This window comes from Nicotiana tomentosiformis, chromosome 2, assembly GCF_000390325.3.
Source record: "Nicotiana tomentosiformis chromosome 2, ASM39032v3, whole genome shotgun sequence".
Taxonomy (NCBI): Eukaryota; Viridiplantae; Streptophyta; class Magnoliopsida; order Solanales; family Solanaceae; genus Nicotiana; species Nicotiana tomentosiformis.
The window spans coordinates 54521679-54537205 of NC_090813.1; the positions used below are offsets into that span (position 1 = coordinate 54521679).

The 15527-nt window shown below is 32.5% G+C and overlaps 1 protein-coding gene and 1 long non-coding RNA gene across 2 annotated transcripts; one reads left to right on the forward strand and one right to left on the reverse strand.

Moving 5' to 3' along the window:
* Positions 1-3290: 3290 nt before the first annotated feature.
* Positions 3291-4680, forward strand: LOC117277890 (uncharacterized). The gene is made up of 2 exons (XM_033657303.2): positions 3291-3580; positions 4554-4680. Exons 1-2 carry the CDS (start codon positions 3291-3293, stop codon positions 4678-4680), a joined length of 417 nt encoding a protein of 138 aa, XP_033513194.2.
* A 6541-nt stretch (positions 4681-11221) lies between these two features.
* Positions 11222-13483, reverse strand: LOC138904650 (uncharacterized). Its single transcript, XR_011413458.1, has 3 exons — positions 13374-13483; positions 12963-13292; positions 11222-11254 (listed from the first exon to the last, which is right to left on the reverse strand). It is a non-coding gene; the product is annotated as an uncharacterized lncRNA (long non-coding RNA).
* Positions 13484-15527: the final 2044 nt, after the last annotated feature.

Consider the following 15527-nt stretch of genomic DNA (forward strand, 5'->3'; position numbering starts at 1 on the left):
AAGTCAGACATTTGTTGAAAAGCCTTGCCACTTGTTGAAGGTCATGCCACTTGACCATAATTTACTCCCAAGTAATTTCATAATACATGAACATTCCCTCTCAATATTATTTATAACAAGTACACATATTTTTATTCAAATTTGATCCCACGTAAAATAACATTAGCTAATATTAATAATGAAGAATTTACTATTATGGTCCACATAACTCAACAATTTTTTTTAGTTTGCACTCGGTGTCAAGTATATGCTTTGGTGTCCGACTAATCTAAATTCTTGATGAGAAGTCTCATTTTGGGTAATATTTACTACGGCATCACCATCCTTTATGGTACTCCCTCCGTTTTAAGAATATTGGCACTATTTTCTTATTAGTCCGTCTCAAAAATATTGACGCATTCTTATATTTCCTTAAATTGAAGCTTTTATACTCACACAAATGTTAGCTTATTTAATGCTACAAGTTTCAAAAGTTTTATAGTCACACAAATATTATGACATATTTAACACCATAAGGGATCGTTTGGTAGGATATATTAGGAAAAATAATATATATATTAATTTTGGTATTATTAATCTCTTATTGGTAGTGTTTTTTAACCTATGTATTAACTAAGACAAGTATTAGTTATACATTTTATTCGATATTATTCTCATACATAGCAAACCATGACATTAGCAATACCATGATATTTAATACATGAATAAGAATGTATAAAGATAGAACTATCCTTTCAAAACCTTTAATACACCAAACCAAATAGTCGATAAGAAATAATCTCAAAATAACTAATTCTAACGTAACTAATCCCAACAATACTAATCTCAATATTATTAATATACCTTATTCAACGACCCCTAAGTTTCAACCGTCTTTGCCTTTCTATTAAACTTTATTTATGCCAACAAATTGAAGGGAATTGAGTGGTACATAACTAGAACAAGCCCTTAGGATGTCAGAAAAAAGTGTAGATAAAAAGTATCGCACCTTCTTGTAATCTCGATTTTGGGGGGGATGTGCACAGATAGCCAGTAATAACACATGTATTTACTTTTAAGCCATTGTTTTAAATGTATTCAGTCTTTAGCTACTTCTTTAATAAATTTTTACCCGCCCGAACGAAAATACCCTTCTGCTATATAGGATTTCACTGATACATACGCTCCTTATTCACGATCAGCAGCAGCTCAAACTTACGTGCAAACTTACGTGCAGAGAATTGTTGTGATCGTCCAAAATTATAGAAGCTTCTCTTCTGATTTCAAACTTTTTGTCTAAGTTCAGAATTCAACTTTCTCGTTCAAAATTCACCATAAAATTACAGTAAGTTCTAAAGTTTCATATATCTCTATATGCTTTTGTGTGTTTGTGTGGATTTTTATTTCGTTACTGAAGAATAAGATGCTAGGAATTTGATTTTTTTTTCTTTTCTGTATTGATAACATTAAGGACATCGCGTCCTTAACTCTGTGATTGTTCTGTAAATATTGAGGACATAATGTTAAGGATTTGGTGTCCTTAACATGACTGTTGTTCTAAAAAATATTAAAGATAAAGTGTCCTGTATTTTGCAACTTGTATTAATAAAGTTAAGGACACGATGTCCTTAACTTCATGACTGTTGTTCTAAATATTAAGGACATAGTGTCCTGTATTTGCAAATTGTATTAATAAAGTTAAGGACACAATGTCCTTAACTTCATGACTGTTGTTCTAAATATTAAGAACATTATGTCCTTAACATTTTCACTGCACACATCAAAGTGAAGGACACCATGTACTTAACATTTTCACTGCACACATCAAAGTTAAGGATAGCTTGTCCTTAACATTTACACTACACACATCAAAGTTAAGGACAACTTGTCCTTAAAATTTACACTGCACACATCAAAGTTAAGGACAACTTATCCTTAACTTTTACAATGCACACATCAAAGTTAAGGACATCATGTCCTTAACTTTTACAATGCACACATCCAAGTTAAGGACACAATGTCCTTAACATTTTGACTGCACACATCAAAGTTAAGGACATAGTGTCCTATTTTTGCAACTTGTACTGATAAAGTTTAGGACATGATGTCCTTAACTTCATGACTACTGTGTAAAAATTAAGGACATAGTGTCCTGTTTTTGCAACTTATACTAATAAAGTTTAGGACATGATGTCCTTAACTTCATGACTACTGTGTAAATATTAAGGACATAGTATCTTGTATTTGCAACTTGTATTGATAAAGTTTAGGACATGATATCCTTAACTTCATGACTGTTGTTCTAAATATTAAGGACATAGTGTCTTGTGTTTTGCAACTTGTATTGATAAAGTTTAGGACATCTTGTCCTTAACTTCACGATTGTTGTATAAATATGTCCTGAATTTCCCATTTTCTTGACTTGCAGGATGGATACAATATGTATTATAGTTGCTTTTAATGGTAGATGGACTGCAGACTATAAGTATCTTGATCATCAAACAAAGCTTGTTCTAGTACCTGAGGCAATTCGATTTGAAGATTTCATTAACCAGGTCTTTGAAGTTATTGAATTGGATAGAGACAAGTTTGAAGCAATGATATGGTTTGATATCAATCTGGGAACAAGCAAGGGAATGCTTGAATCCAAAGATTTAGATCTTCACACATGTATAGAGTTACTAAAAAGTCATTCACTCTTCAAGGGTTGTTGTTTTATTGTTGATATTTCGGAAAGAGTTTTTGATTCTACAAGCACCTTTGAACATGTCAATACAGAAACTCAACAAGACAATCAAGACAAATGCCAACAGATAATGGAAATAGATGTGGTTGAAGCTCAACCAATAACTAAAGAGGTGCTTCAAACATTTGATTTTATTCAAGTAGAAGGACAAAGCATTATAGAGATTGACAACGAACAAGCTTTGGGTATTCAAGTCTTAGAGAGTGCACCGCTAATAGAAGAAGTTGTTGAAAAAAATATTTACTCAACTAACTAGACAAAGCTCAAATTCGAAACAAAAAGAATCCCCAACTACGATATTAAGAGAAAATGCTTCGTTGGATAAAATAAAAATGGGATCAATATTTGACAAAAAGAAGAGTATAATTAATTGTTTTTCCAATATAGCAATTAAAGGACATTTTGAATTAAAGGTTGTTAGATCAAGCTCAACAAGATATTTTTTGAAATGCAATGATGATAGGTGTGGGTGGTGTGTGTGTGCGTGCGTGCTTTCAGAATTAAATATTCAACACTATTCAAGATAGTAAAGATTGAGAAAAATCATGACTGCTCAGTTAACACTATGAAAGCTGATCAAAGGCATGCAACTTCAAAGTTGATTAGTGGTTACATTATCGACAATCTTCGAGACCCAAGGTTTGAAGTTACACCAGCCTTTGTCATGGCAGAAATGCAAAAATTGCATGGACTAGACATTGGTTATCACAAGGCATGGCGTGCTATTCAACGTGCTTCAGCTTTAATAAGAGGAACTCCTGAAGAGAATTATGAATTATTGTCTTCATACTTGTATATGATAAAAAGTAAAAATCCGGGAACATACACTAACATAAAGATAGATGACAACAACAGGTAAACAATCAAAAAGAGTTTATTAGTCTATTTTATAAACTTTAGCACATGGTGTCCTTAACTTGGATATGTGCAATGAAAATGTTAAGGACATGGTGTCCTTAACTCTGATATGTGCAGTGAAAAAGCTAAGGACATGGTGTCTTTAACTTGGATGTGTGCAATGAAAAAGTTAAGGACATGGTGTCCTTAACTTTGATGTGTGCAGTAAAAATGTTAAGGACATGGTGTCCTTAACTTTGATGTGTGCAGTGAAAATGTTAAGGACATAGTGTCCTTAACTTTGATGTGTGCATTATAAAAGTTAAGGACATGGTGTCCTTAACTTTGATGTGTGTAGTGAAAATATTTAAGGACATGGAGTACTTAACTTTGATGTGTGCAGTGAAAATATTAAGGACATGGCGTCCTTAACTTGGATATGTGTAGTGATAAACCTAAGGACATGGTGTCCTTAACTTTGATGTGTGCATTGTAAAAGTTAAGGACATGGTGTCCTTAACTTTGATGTGTGCAGTGAAAAAGTTAAGGACATTGTGTCCTTAACTTTGCTGTGTGCAGTGAAAATATTAAGGACATGTTGTCCTTAACTTTGATGTGTGCAGTGAAAAAATTAACGAGATGGTGTCCTTAACTTTGATGTGTGCAGTGAAAATGTTAAGGACGTGGTGTCCTTAACTTTGATGCGTGGAGTGAAAATGTTAAGGACATGGTGTCCTTAACTTTGATGTGTGCATTGTAAAAGTTAAGGACATGGTGTCCTTAACTTTGATGTGTGCATTCTAAAAGTTAAGGACAACTTCTCCTTAATCTTGATGTGTGCACTGAAAATGTTAAGGACATTGTGTCCTTAACTTTGATATGTGCAGTCAAAATATTAAGGACAAGATGTCCTTAACTTTGATGTGTGCAGTGTAAATGTTAAGGATTTAGTGTCCTGTATTTTTAACCTTCTGTTAAACTGTATTTTCAGGTTTTTTTATATGTTTTATGCATATGGATCATCAATAGCTGGTTGGAATCATTGTAGACCAGTGATTGTTGTTGATGCAACTTTTTTGAAGTCAAAATATCGTGGTGTTTTAATGATTTCAGTTTGAAAGGATGCAAATAACCAAATATTCTCACTAGCCTTTGGAATTACAGAATCTGAAAATAACAATTCCTCTGAGTGGTACTTTAGTGACCTTCGCAATGCAATTGGGAGCCATGACAATTTAATTTTTTTATCGGGCAAGCATCAATCTATTGCACATGGAATTGCAAAGGTATATCCTGAAAGCCACCATGGGATTTGTATCTATCATTTAGAGCAGGACCTAAAGCGAAAGAAAGTGAAAAGTGAGGTCATAAAACTTTTCCAAAGTGCTGCAAGAGTATACAGGCGCAAAGAATTTGATCTATACATATCAGATATAGCAAAAGTTGATAAGAAGATTTTTGACTACTTAATGGAAGAACCACTGGAAAGGTGGGCACGTTCTTGTAGTCCACGACAAAGATATGACATGCTCACAACAAACATAGTTGAGTCAATGAATTCTGTGCTATTAGAAGCAAGGGAGTTGCCTATATTAAGAATGATGGATTTCATCCAAGTGAAGCTACAACGTTGGTTTTACGAAAGAAGAAATGAAGCAGAAGGAACTTTTTATGACGTTTCTTGTTGGGTAGAAGAGGAATTGAAGAAAAAGATAGATTTAGCTTTTACTTTAAATGTAAGTATTATGTTCTTACTTTAGCTTATTATTTTAATGATAATTTAACATAATGTACTAACTTATAGTTTTTCAACTTTAAAGGTCTTCCCTGTTGATTCATGGCGTTCTAGAGTTGAGGAAGAAGGAATTACTTTCTTGGTGGACTTAAACAAAAGAACATGTGATTGTTTTCAGTTTTAATTTGATGAATTACCATGTATACATGCAATTGAAACTATCGAGAAGAGAAACATCAAGAAGTCCAATTTCTGCTCGGACTAGTACTTAAAGGAATCTTGGCTGAAAACATATGAAAGACAAATACATCCTGTAGGACATACGGATTCTTGGATTGTACCAGAGAGTGTTAAGTCATAAATTATTAAACCTCCAGATTTCAAAGTCCCGCCAGGTAGAAGGCAGAAGAAAAGGCATATTCCAGCTACCGAATCATCAAAAATAACATTCAAATGTGGTCGTTGCAGAAGAATTGGTCATAATAGAACATCTTGTATATATTCTTCGGCAGTCCATCCATTTTCAAGGAAGCATAGAGAATAATAGATATATCCACTTATGTTTATCTACTCTTTTAAGTTTTTGCTATAAATTGGATTCATTTAGATTGTTTTATTTAAGCAAGTAAACATTAGCAGATGGTTATATAAAAGATGTCCTGAATTTTCAAAGTTTCTTTACACTTACGTGCTCTTTGTTTCTTTTTCTTTTTCTGGGAGTTCAATTTACCTTTGTCGAACCAATTATTGTTTATAGGATTTTATTCTTTCCGTAAGTAAACAAGAAAGTCATTTTCTTTATATAATTTGACGCATGCAACTTGCTACATCTTTATTTTTAAAATGAGATTGGTACAAGTAAAACTTAAGGACATAATCTTTTACAAGTCCTGAAAATTTCAAGTATGAATCTAATATTAAGGACATAAATTTCTAAAATGTCCTTAACTTCTGGAAATCTCAGATTATTATCTAGATTTTCAGAAGTTCAGGACATTTTAGAAAAATATGTCCTGAATATTATTTTCATCCTTCAATAAATCAGGATGTTTATGAACATAATGTCCTGAAGTTCTACAATAATCAATGTATCTTTTGCTATATCTCTACAGATTTAATAAAAAACTAGCAATTTAAAATGGACAAATCAGTAGTTATAAAACTTGACATCTGCAGCTTGCTAAACACAGCTTGCTACATCTTATTTTAAAAATGAGATTGGTACAAGTAGACTTCAGGACATAATTTTTTGAAACGTCTTGAACATTTGAAGTATGAATCTAATATATAGGATATAAATTTCTAAAATGTCCTTAACTTCTGGAAATCTCAGTTTATTGTCTATATTCCATAAGTTTAGCACATTTAAAAAAATATGTCTTGAATATTATTTTCATCCTTCAACAAATAAGGATATAGTTAACAGATTCTGAAGTTCTACAACAATCAATGTGTGTTGCTTTGAATTTCTAAAAACTTCAAGACAATTTAATCAAAGATTGGCCATTTAAAACTGTAAAAAAAATGGACAAATCAATAGTTAACAGTAAGAAAGAAATTAATAACATGATGCCTTCATATTACTGCTGAAACTGTAATTTAGCATAGCTGTGACCAAAAAATTATGCTATGGAAACAAAATAAAGTGCCTTGTGACAATTTACAGGATATTTCAGAATTCATATGGATTCTTTACAGCAATTTTATACCAATTTCACTACAGCTGACTTTCTTTACAACTACACTACAGCTCCTTTGGGCAGGAAGTTTCATTTTCACTATCATAGTCGTCGCCGACATTTTCTGGTGGTGTATCATAACCAGAATTTCTTTTTCACTCTCCATGTGCCCAAAGATTTGCTGCAAGTTCTTTTCTGAAGTTTGATATGTCCTCAGGTTGGAATTTCTCCACATCATTTTCCATCATTAACAACTCCACATACTTGATTAGGAATGCACCATAATCAGTCCTAAGAAAAATATGGAGTCAATTAAATAATATCTTTAATAAAATAAATCTAAAGTACATATAAATTATATAGCAAATGACAACACGTACGATCCAGTTTGGTGTGGTGATCTTTGCCACTGAATATCAAATTTGTTGAATGCATTTCCAAAAGACTTGTGATTTTTCTCAAACTGTGAGAACTTTAGCAAGTGGGGGATCATGCGTGCATACATTTCAATGTGTTTCATTCCTTGCTCATATGGCTCACTATATATGGAATCGTACACATCAATCTTTCTCTCATTCAAGTCCAATACCCCCAAAAGAAAATGTGTCACAACATCATTATCTTCTGAAGGAAGCCGACATGGAAAAAAGATTTTGTCAACCTCTGTCCAAGCAATTCCACATCTACGATTGTCACCCCACACATATGGTGTGAGAACCAACTGATTATCATCACACCAAAATAAATCTGAAGCATCTTCATTGAAATCCTTATACATAATTAGCATATAGTTATCAAAAAGTATATTTGTAGTTGTGCAACGAAAAGGATGGTCGCAAGGGTGGTAGCATTCCTTCTTTCTCAAATAATACAGGGCAATATCAATATGCTTCATAAAAAGGCAAAAAAAGAAAAAAAATCCATCAGTCATAAATAATTAAAAAATAATAAATTAAGAAGAAAGAAAACAAATGCCTTGTGAATTATCAAACCTTATCATCAAGTACAAAGCTACTATCTGCAAGCTCAAGGAAGAACATTTTTCTACTGATTTTTTGATGGTACAATTTATATGGATTCTTTCTCATACCATTATCCTCAGCATATATATCAGTTTGTCCCCTGAAAATTTTGAAAATATCAAAGTTAGAAAGTTTATAAGTTAGTCCTCAATTCCTAATTAAGGACACTTGGTCCTGAACTTACAGTAACAAGGTCATAAGTTTAGGACACTTGGTCATGAAGTTAGAGTTGCAAATTCAAAATTTAAGGACAGGTAGTCCTTAACTTACAGTTACAAGTTCAAAAGTTAAGGACACTTGGTCCTGAACTTGGACTTACAAGCTCATAAATTAAAGTCCTGAACTTAGAGTAACAAGCTCATAAGTTAAGGACAATTGATCCTAAACTTAGAGTGGAAGTGAAAAAATTAAGGACACTTAGTCCTGAAGTTAGAGTTGCAAATTCAAAAATTAAGGACAGAATGTCCTTAACTTATAGTTACAAGTTCAAAAGTTAAGGACACTTAGTCCTGAACTTAGACTTACTAGCTCATAAATTAAAGGACAATTAGTCATGAACTTAGAGTAACAAGCTCGTAAGTTAAGGACAATCGGTCCTGAACTTAGAGTAACAAGCTCATAAGTTAAGGACAATTGGTCTTGAACTTAGAGTGGAAGTTCAAAAATTAAGGACACTTGGTCCTGAAGTTAGAGTTGCAAATTCAAAAATTAAGGACAGGTAGTCCTTAACTTACAGTTACAAGTTCAAAAATTAAGGACACTTGGTCCTGAACTTAGACTTACAAGCTCATAAATTAAAGTCCTGAACTTAGAGTAAAAAGCTCATAAGTTAAGGACAATTGGTCTTGAACTTAGAGTGGAAGTTCAAAAATTAAGGACACTTGGTCCTGAAGTTAGAGTTGCAAATTCAAAAATTAAGGACAGGTAGTCCTTAACTTACAGTTACAAGTTAAAAAGTTAAGGACACTTAGTCCTGAACTTAGACTTATAATCTCAAAAGTTAAGGACACGTAATCATTAACTTAGAGTTACAAGCTCAAAAATTTAGGACATTTAGTCATGAAGTTAGAGTTGGAAGCTCAATACACTTAGTCCTGAATTTAAAATTACAAGTTCAAGACACAAATGTAAGCAATTAAGAAATAATGAATACATTTAGGGACTTACACTTTTTTGCGACCTTTCCTTTTCTCCTTGCCCAACCACCTAATGAATTTCTTCAATAAGTTTTCATCATCTTTGGCATAATGAAAAATACATACGAGTATATTTTGATTTTATCCAGCCTGTATACTTAGGAGTATTTTCATTGTGCGCCATCGATGTTCCTCTTTTTCTTTTCTGTTCAAAAGGAGATTTCAATTGCCAACTAAGCTTTTTATTCCTTTTCCCTCGACCAAGCTCTTCTTCAACATTTCCTTCAACCTCCATAGACAAACCCTCATCAATGCTCACTTGTGTAGTCGGAGGAGTAGGAGTAAGAATAGCAAATGATGAACCAACAAAACCAATACTATCTCTCTTCCTTTTCCTAGTATATTGGTTAACGGCTTCATTTTTGTTTTTTTCTACAAGCAACACTACATATACATTAGTTTGCTGCAAGTCATCAATTCTATGAATTGTCAAATGAAGAGACAAAAACTAAGGATATAATTTTTGAAATGTCCTGACAATTTGAATTATGAATACAATATTAAGAACACAATCAATACCGGTGTTGGCCATGCTGCCTTCTTGTATTTCTTTAACAGACAATGGTGTTGACATATTGCTTGCATTTTCTTTATCTTGCAACTGTTCTCCATGTTCTTCGATTGCAAGTTCACAAGATTCTGTAAAATATATACAGGAGCTAACACAATTAGTACTTGTTACTAATCTTTGATTAAAACAAACATGTATAAGATGAAAAAAAAACTCCGTCTAACCTTTTGCAACTGTCAAGATCATGCCAGTTAAATCATTATCTTGACTAGCATTATTTTGGCTTCCAATATTGTCTGTAAGAGAGAGAGAGGTATAGAGATATCATATGTTCCTTCTATACATTTGCAAACAATTTCACTTATGCTTGTTCCTTGGGTACTTTCTATGTCTTGAGATTGTCCTCCACTTCTCTCTTTTGAAATTTCATCATCTTGATAGTCCACTCCATCTTGTGTAGTCGGAGGAGTAGGAGTAAGAATAACAAATGATGGACCATCAAAACCAATACTATCTCTCTTCCTTTTCCTAGTATATTGGTTAACAGCTTCATTTTTGTTTTGCTCTGCAAGCAACACTACATATACATTAGTTTGCTGCAAATCGTCAATTCTATGACAAATTGTCAAATGAAGAGACAAAAACTAAGGACATAATTTTTGAAATGTCTTGACAATTTGAATTATGAATACAATATTAAGGACACAATTAATACCTGTGTTGGCCATGTTGCCTTCTTGTATTTCTTTAACAGACAATGGAGCTGACATATTGATTGCATTTTCTTTATCTTGCAACTGTTCTCCATGTTCTTCGATTGCAAGTTCACAAGATTCTGCAAAATATTTACAAGAGCTAACATAATTAGTACTTGTTACTAATCTTTGATTAAAACAAACATGTATAAGATGAAAAAAACTCCGTCTAAACTTTTGCAACTGTCAAGATCATGCCAGTTAAATCATTATCTTGACTAGCATTTGTTTGGCTTCCAATATTGTCTGTAAGAGAGAGAGGTGTAGAGATAGAGAGAGAGAGAGAGAGAGAGAGAGAGAGAGAGAGAGAGAGAGAGATATAGAGATATCATATGTTCCTTCTATACATTTGCAAACAATTTCACTTATGCTTGTTCCTTGGGTATTTTCTATGTCTTGAGATTGTCCTCCACTTCTCTCTTTTGAAATTTCATCATCTTGATAGTCCACTCCATCTTCTTTCCTTGCAGTTTCAAAAGATTATGTAACATTTACAATTAATACTTGTTACTAATAGTTTACTAAAACTAACATTCAACATGTTATGAAAATTCCATCTAACCTTGATTGGCATCATTTTGATTTCCAAATTTCTCTTTAAGTGAGAGAAGTGTAGATAGATCATATATTTTTTCAATACATTTGCATACAATCTCACTTATACTTGTTCCCAATGGATTTTCTAAATCCTGAGATTGCACTCTAGATTTACAAATTATGTCTATTACACTTGTCTCTTTTGGATTTTCTTGGTTTTGACATTCCATCTTGAACTTGCACTCCATCAAAAGATTCTACACACATTTGTAATCACAAAAAAGTTTATATGTATTATGCTATTGAATATAAATTTCAATGATAACAAATTCAAAAACTGTATCTAACATTTTCCAATTTCGATGCCAATATCAGTTTCATCTTCTAGATGAGCATCTCTATAATCGCTTTCATAATAATCTTCTACATGCACATCTATATCATCACATTGATCATCAACTGCATCTTTGCTAATTGGAACACTAGGTTCTCTCAGTATGGTCCTTTCATGAGGTTTGTCAAGAAGCTTCAATAAAGTATCAATCTTTGATCCTAGGTTTTTCTTTAAAGCCTGTGAGATAGTATTTAAAATAAAAATCAGAATGTTAGCTGCTTATAAGTTACGGATATTGGTCCTTAACATAGAGGTACAAGCTCACAAATTAAGGACAAGTGTTCCTTAACTTAGAGTTACAAGAACAGAAATTAAGGACATGTAGTCCTGAACTTAGAGTTACAAGTTAAAAAGCTAATGACAAATAGTCCTAAACTTTAAGTTACAAGCACAGAAATTAAGGATAGGTAGTCCTAAACTTAGAGTTCCAACTTAAAAAAATAAGTACGTGTAGTCCTGAACTTAGAGTTATAAGTTATAAAGTCAAGGACATGTAGTCCTGAATTTAGAGTTACAAGTTAAAAAGTTAAGGACAGGTACTCCTGAACTTAGAGTTACAAGTTAAAAAGTTAAGGACATGTAGTCCTGAACTTAGAGCTACAAGTTAAAAAGTTAAGGACAGGTAGTCCTGAACTTAGAGTTACAAGTTAAAAAGTTAAGGACATGTAGTCCTGAACTTAGAGCTACAAGTTAAAAAGTTAAGGACATGTAGTCCTGAACTTAGAGTTACAAGTTAAAAAGTTAAGGACAGGTAGTCCTAAACTTCAAGTTACAAGCTCACAAATTAAGGATACTTGGTCCTTAACTTAGAGTTACAAGTACAGAAATTAAGGACATGTAGTCCTGAACTTAGAGTTACAAGTTAAAACATTAAGGACAAATAGTCCTAAACTTCAAGTTACAAGCACAAAAATTAAGGATAGGTAGTCATGAACTTAGAGTTCCAAGTTAAAAAAATAAGGACATGTAGTCCTGAACTTAGAGTTACAAGTTATAAAGTTAAGGACAGGTAGTCCTGAACTTAGAGTTACAAGCTAAAAAGTTAAGGACATGTAGTCCTGAACTTAGAGCTACAAGTTAAAAAGTTAAGAACATGTAGTCCTGAACTTAGAGTTACAAGTTAAGAAGTAAAGGACAGGTAGTCCTAAACTTCAAGTTACAAGCTCACAAATTAAGGACACTTGGTCCTTAACTTAGAGTTACAAGCACAGAAATTAAGGACATGTAGTCCTGAACTTAGAGTTACAAGTTAAAAAGTTAAAGACAGGTAGTCCTAAACTTCAAGTTACAAGCTCATAAATTAAGGACACTTGGTCCTTAACTTAGAGTTACAAGCACAGAAATTAAGGACATGTAGTCCTTAACTTAGAGTTCCAAGTTCAAAAAATAAGGACATGTAGTTCTGAACTTAGAGTTACAAGTTAAAAAGTTAAGGACATGTAGTCCTGAACTTAGAGTTACAAGTTTAAAAGTTAACAATAGGAAGTCCTAAACTGAGAGTTACAAGCTCAAAAATTAAGGACATGGTGCCCTTAACTTAGAGTTGCAAGCACACAAATTAAGAATATTACCTTGATGTCATTTTGAATCCTTTTTTCTGATAAAGCTATTTTTTGATGTATTCTAGTACATTCTACCTCCATATCCTTTTTGAACTTCTCCGATAATCTCTGAATCAAAAACCATAAAAACAAAAAATCTCTTAAGCAAAAATAAGCAAATAAAAAACTAATGGTATTCAAAGACAGAAAACCTACGTTAACAATTTCCTTAAGCAAGACTTCATCAAATTGTGTTGAAGGCATTGAACTTTGATCTTGAGACAATGGCACATGCACACTAGTGGGCTCTGCATCTACTTCAGAAGAAAGAAATGGTACCATCTCGAGCAACTGATACAACTATTATATAAGAAAAAAAATATAAGTATTTAGAATTAAAACACATAAACAAAAAAATAGCTAGTAATCTCGTTAACTTACTTTTTCATTATGGAAGTACTTTTTACATAGGGTGTCATAATGTGGAGATTTCATATCTGAATAACATAGCATACGGGGAAACCCACATTCTCTGAAGTTCACAAATTGTTTTTCCTGAAAAATTGGGGATACTTCCATAATCCAAACACAGAAGGCGAAAGGGAAGCCAAGTACAGTATAACTGTCCTTCTCTTTATCTTTCTCTTTCTCTTTCTCATTCTCATTCTCATTGTGTGAAGTATTTTGTTTGGGCTTCAAGCAGCTCTTCAATGATTTTAGTAACTTTTCATAACAAAGGAGCCCCAATTGAAAGAAGAGCAGAGTTCATCGTCATCTACGATTTTCATTACCCGCTCAGACACATTCCGATTCTTGCGCTTCCCCATCAACACAGATTCAACAAAATAAATTGTTGCCAACTTCACCGCATCATCATGGCTGCCTAAAAATGATGCAGTTGTACCATATGGGTAACTAGTAATAAAATGCCACAAATCACCTAACTCGATTCTATCCTTTCAAGGGAAGTAGACTTTCGAAAGCCTATTCTCTCTTTCACGTAAAACTTTGAAGTCCACTAAAGAAGAACATTTCAACCGAGTAATTATCTGGAACGCTTCACGTGTAAACTTCACTTCATGATCAAAAACCTTGAATGTCATTGAATGCGAGTCATTGCTTATAATTTCTGAAAGCAACACATAATGAATAAGTCTACCACAGAACTTCACACCTTGTAATCGAAAAAAGTTTCTGAAAACACCATCCCTCAACTTCTTCCATTGCGTGTTCGACAAGAAACTTTTTATTTTTTCCTTATACTGAAAATCTCCTTTCCAGTAGCTCATCGAATTACGCCAATCATCAAACTCGAAAACACGATCTTCTTCCATTAGCACACTACAAAGAAGGAAATAGAACGTAAATATTAGGACTATTTTTCTGAAATGTCCTTAATATTTAAACTACAAAACTAAAATCCAGGACCTAAGTAGATCCATCTTTAATAGAAGAACAGTAAACTAAAATTAGCTTATAAATTCTTAGGACTATTTTTCTGAAATGTCCTTAATAATTAAACTACAAAACTAAAATTCAGGACCTAAGTAGATGCATCTTTAATAGAAGAACAATAAACTAAAATTAGCTTACAAATTCTTAGGACTATTTTTCTGAAATGTCCTTAATATTTAAACTAAAAAACTAAAATCCATGACCTAATTAGATGCATCTTTAATAGAAGAACAATAAACTAAAATTAGTTTACAAATTCTTAGGACTATTTTTCTAAAATGTCCTTAATATTTAAACTAAAAAACTAAAATTCAGGACCTAATTAGATGCATCTTTAATAGAAGCATAATTAACTAAACTTAGCTTACAAATTCTTAGGACTATTTTTTTGAAATATTTTTAATATTTAAACTTAAAAACTAAAATCTAGGACCTAATTAGATGCATCTTTAATAGAAGCACAATTAACTAAAATTAGCTTACAAATTCTTAGGACTATTTTTCTAAAATGTTCTTAATATTTCAACTAAAAAACTAAAATCCAGGACCTAATTAGATATATCTTTAATAGAAGCACAATTAACTAAAATTAGCTTACAAATTCGTAGGACTATTTTTCTGAAATGTCCTTAATATTTAAACTAAAAAACTAAAATCCAGGACCTAATTAGATGCATCTTTAATAGAAGCACAGTTAACTAAAATTCCTAAACACAGTTAGCTTACAAATTCTTAGGACTATTTTTCTGAAATGTCCTTACATAATCAATATATTGATTGAACCACAAACACATTTCAATACCAGAAGGTTCTCAATAACTTTCTCACAAAAATCTGCACCTTATTCCTCAGCGAATCAAGTTATAATCATTATTTTGGACATTTCATACATAGTTGATGACAAATACAGCATTGATCACGATTAGAGATATACAAAAAGAAAAATGCATAAAAGCAAAATCGAAAACATACCAGTACGCCGGTTCGCTGTAGAGAAGATGAGAAAGGAGAAGAGATTAAGTTGGACAAAGTATACGCAGAGAATTATTGTGGGCTGGGCATGGGCTGGGCAGGAATGATATTGAGGGAGCGAAATTTTGCTTATGAAATTTTGGCTCTGAACTTCAATTGAGAGAAGAG

What these genes read in the sequence shown, in the direction of transcription:
- LOC117277890 (XM_033657303.2), top strand. Translation starts at nt 3,291, where the DNA reads ATGAAAGCTGATCAAAGGCATGCAACTTCAAAGTTGATTAGTGGTTAC. An exon ending in AAGATAGATGACAACAACAG is followed by an intron (nt 3,581 to 4,553) that starts GTAAACAATCAA and finishes CTGTATTTTCAG; the next exon opens with GTTTTTTTATATGTTTTATG.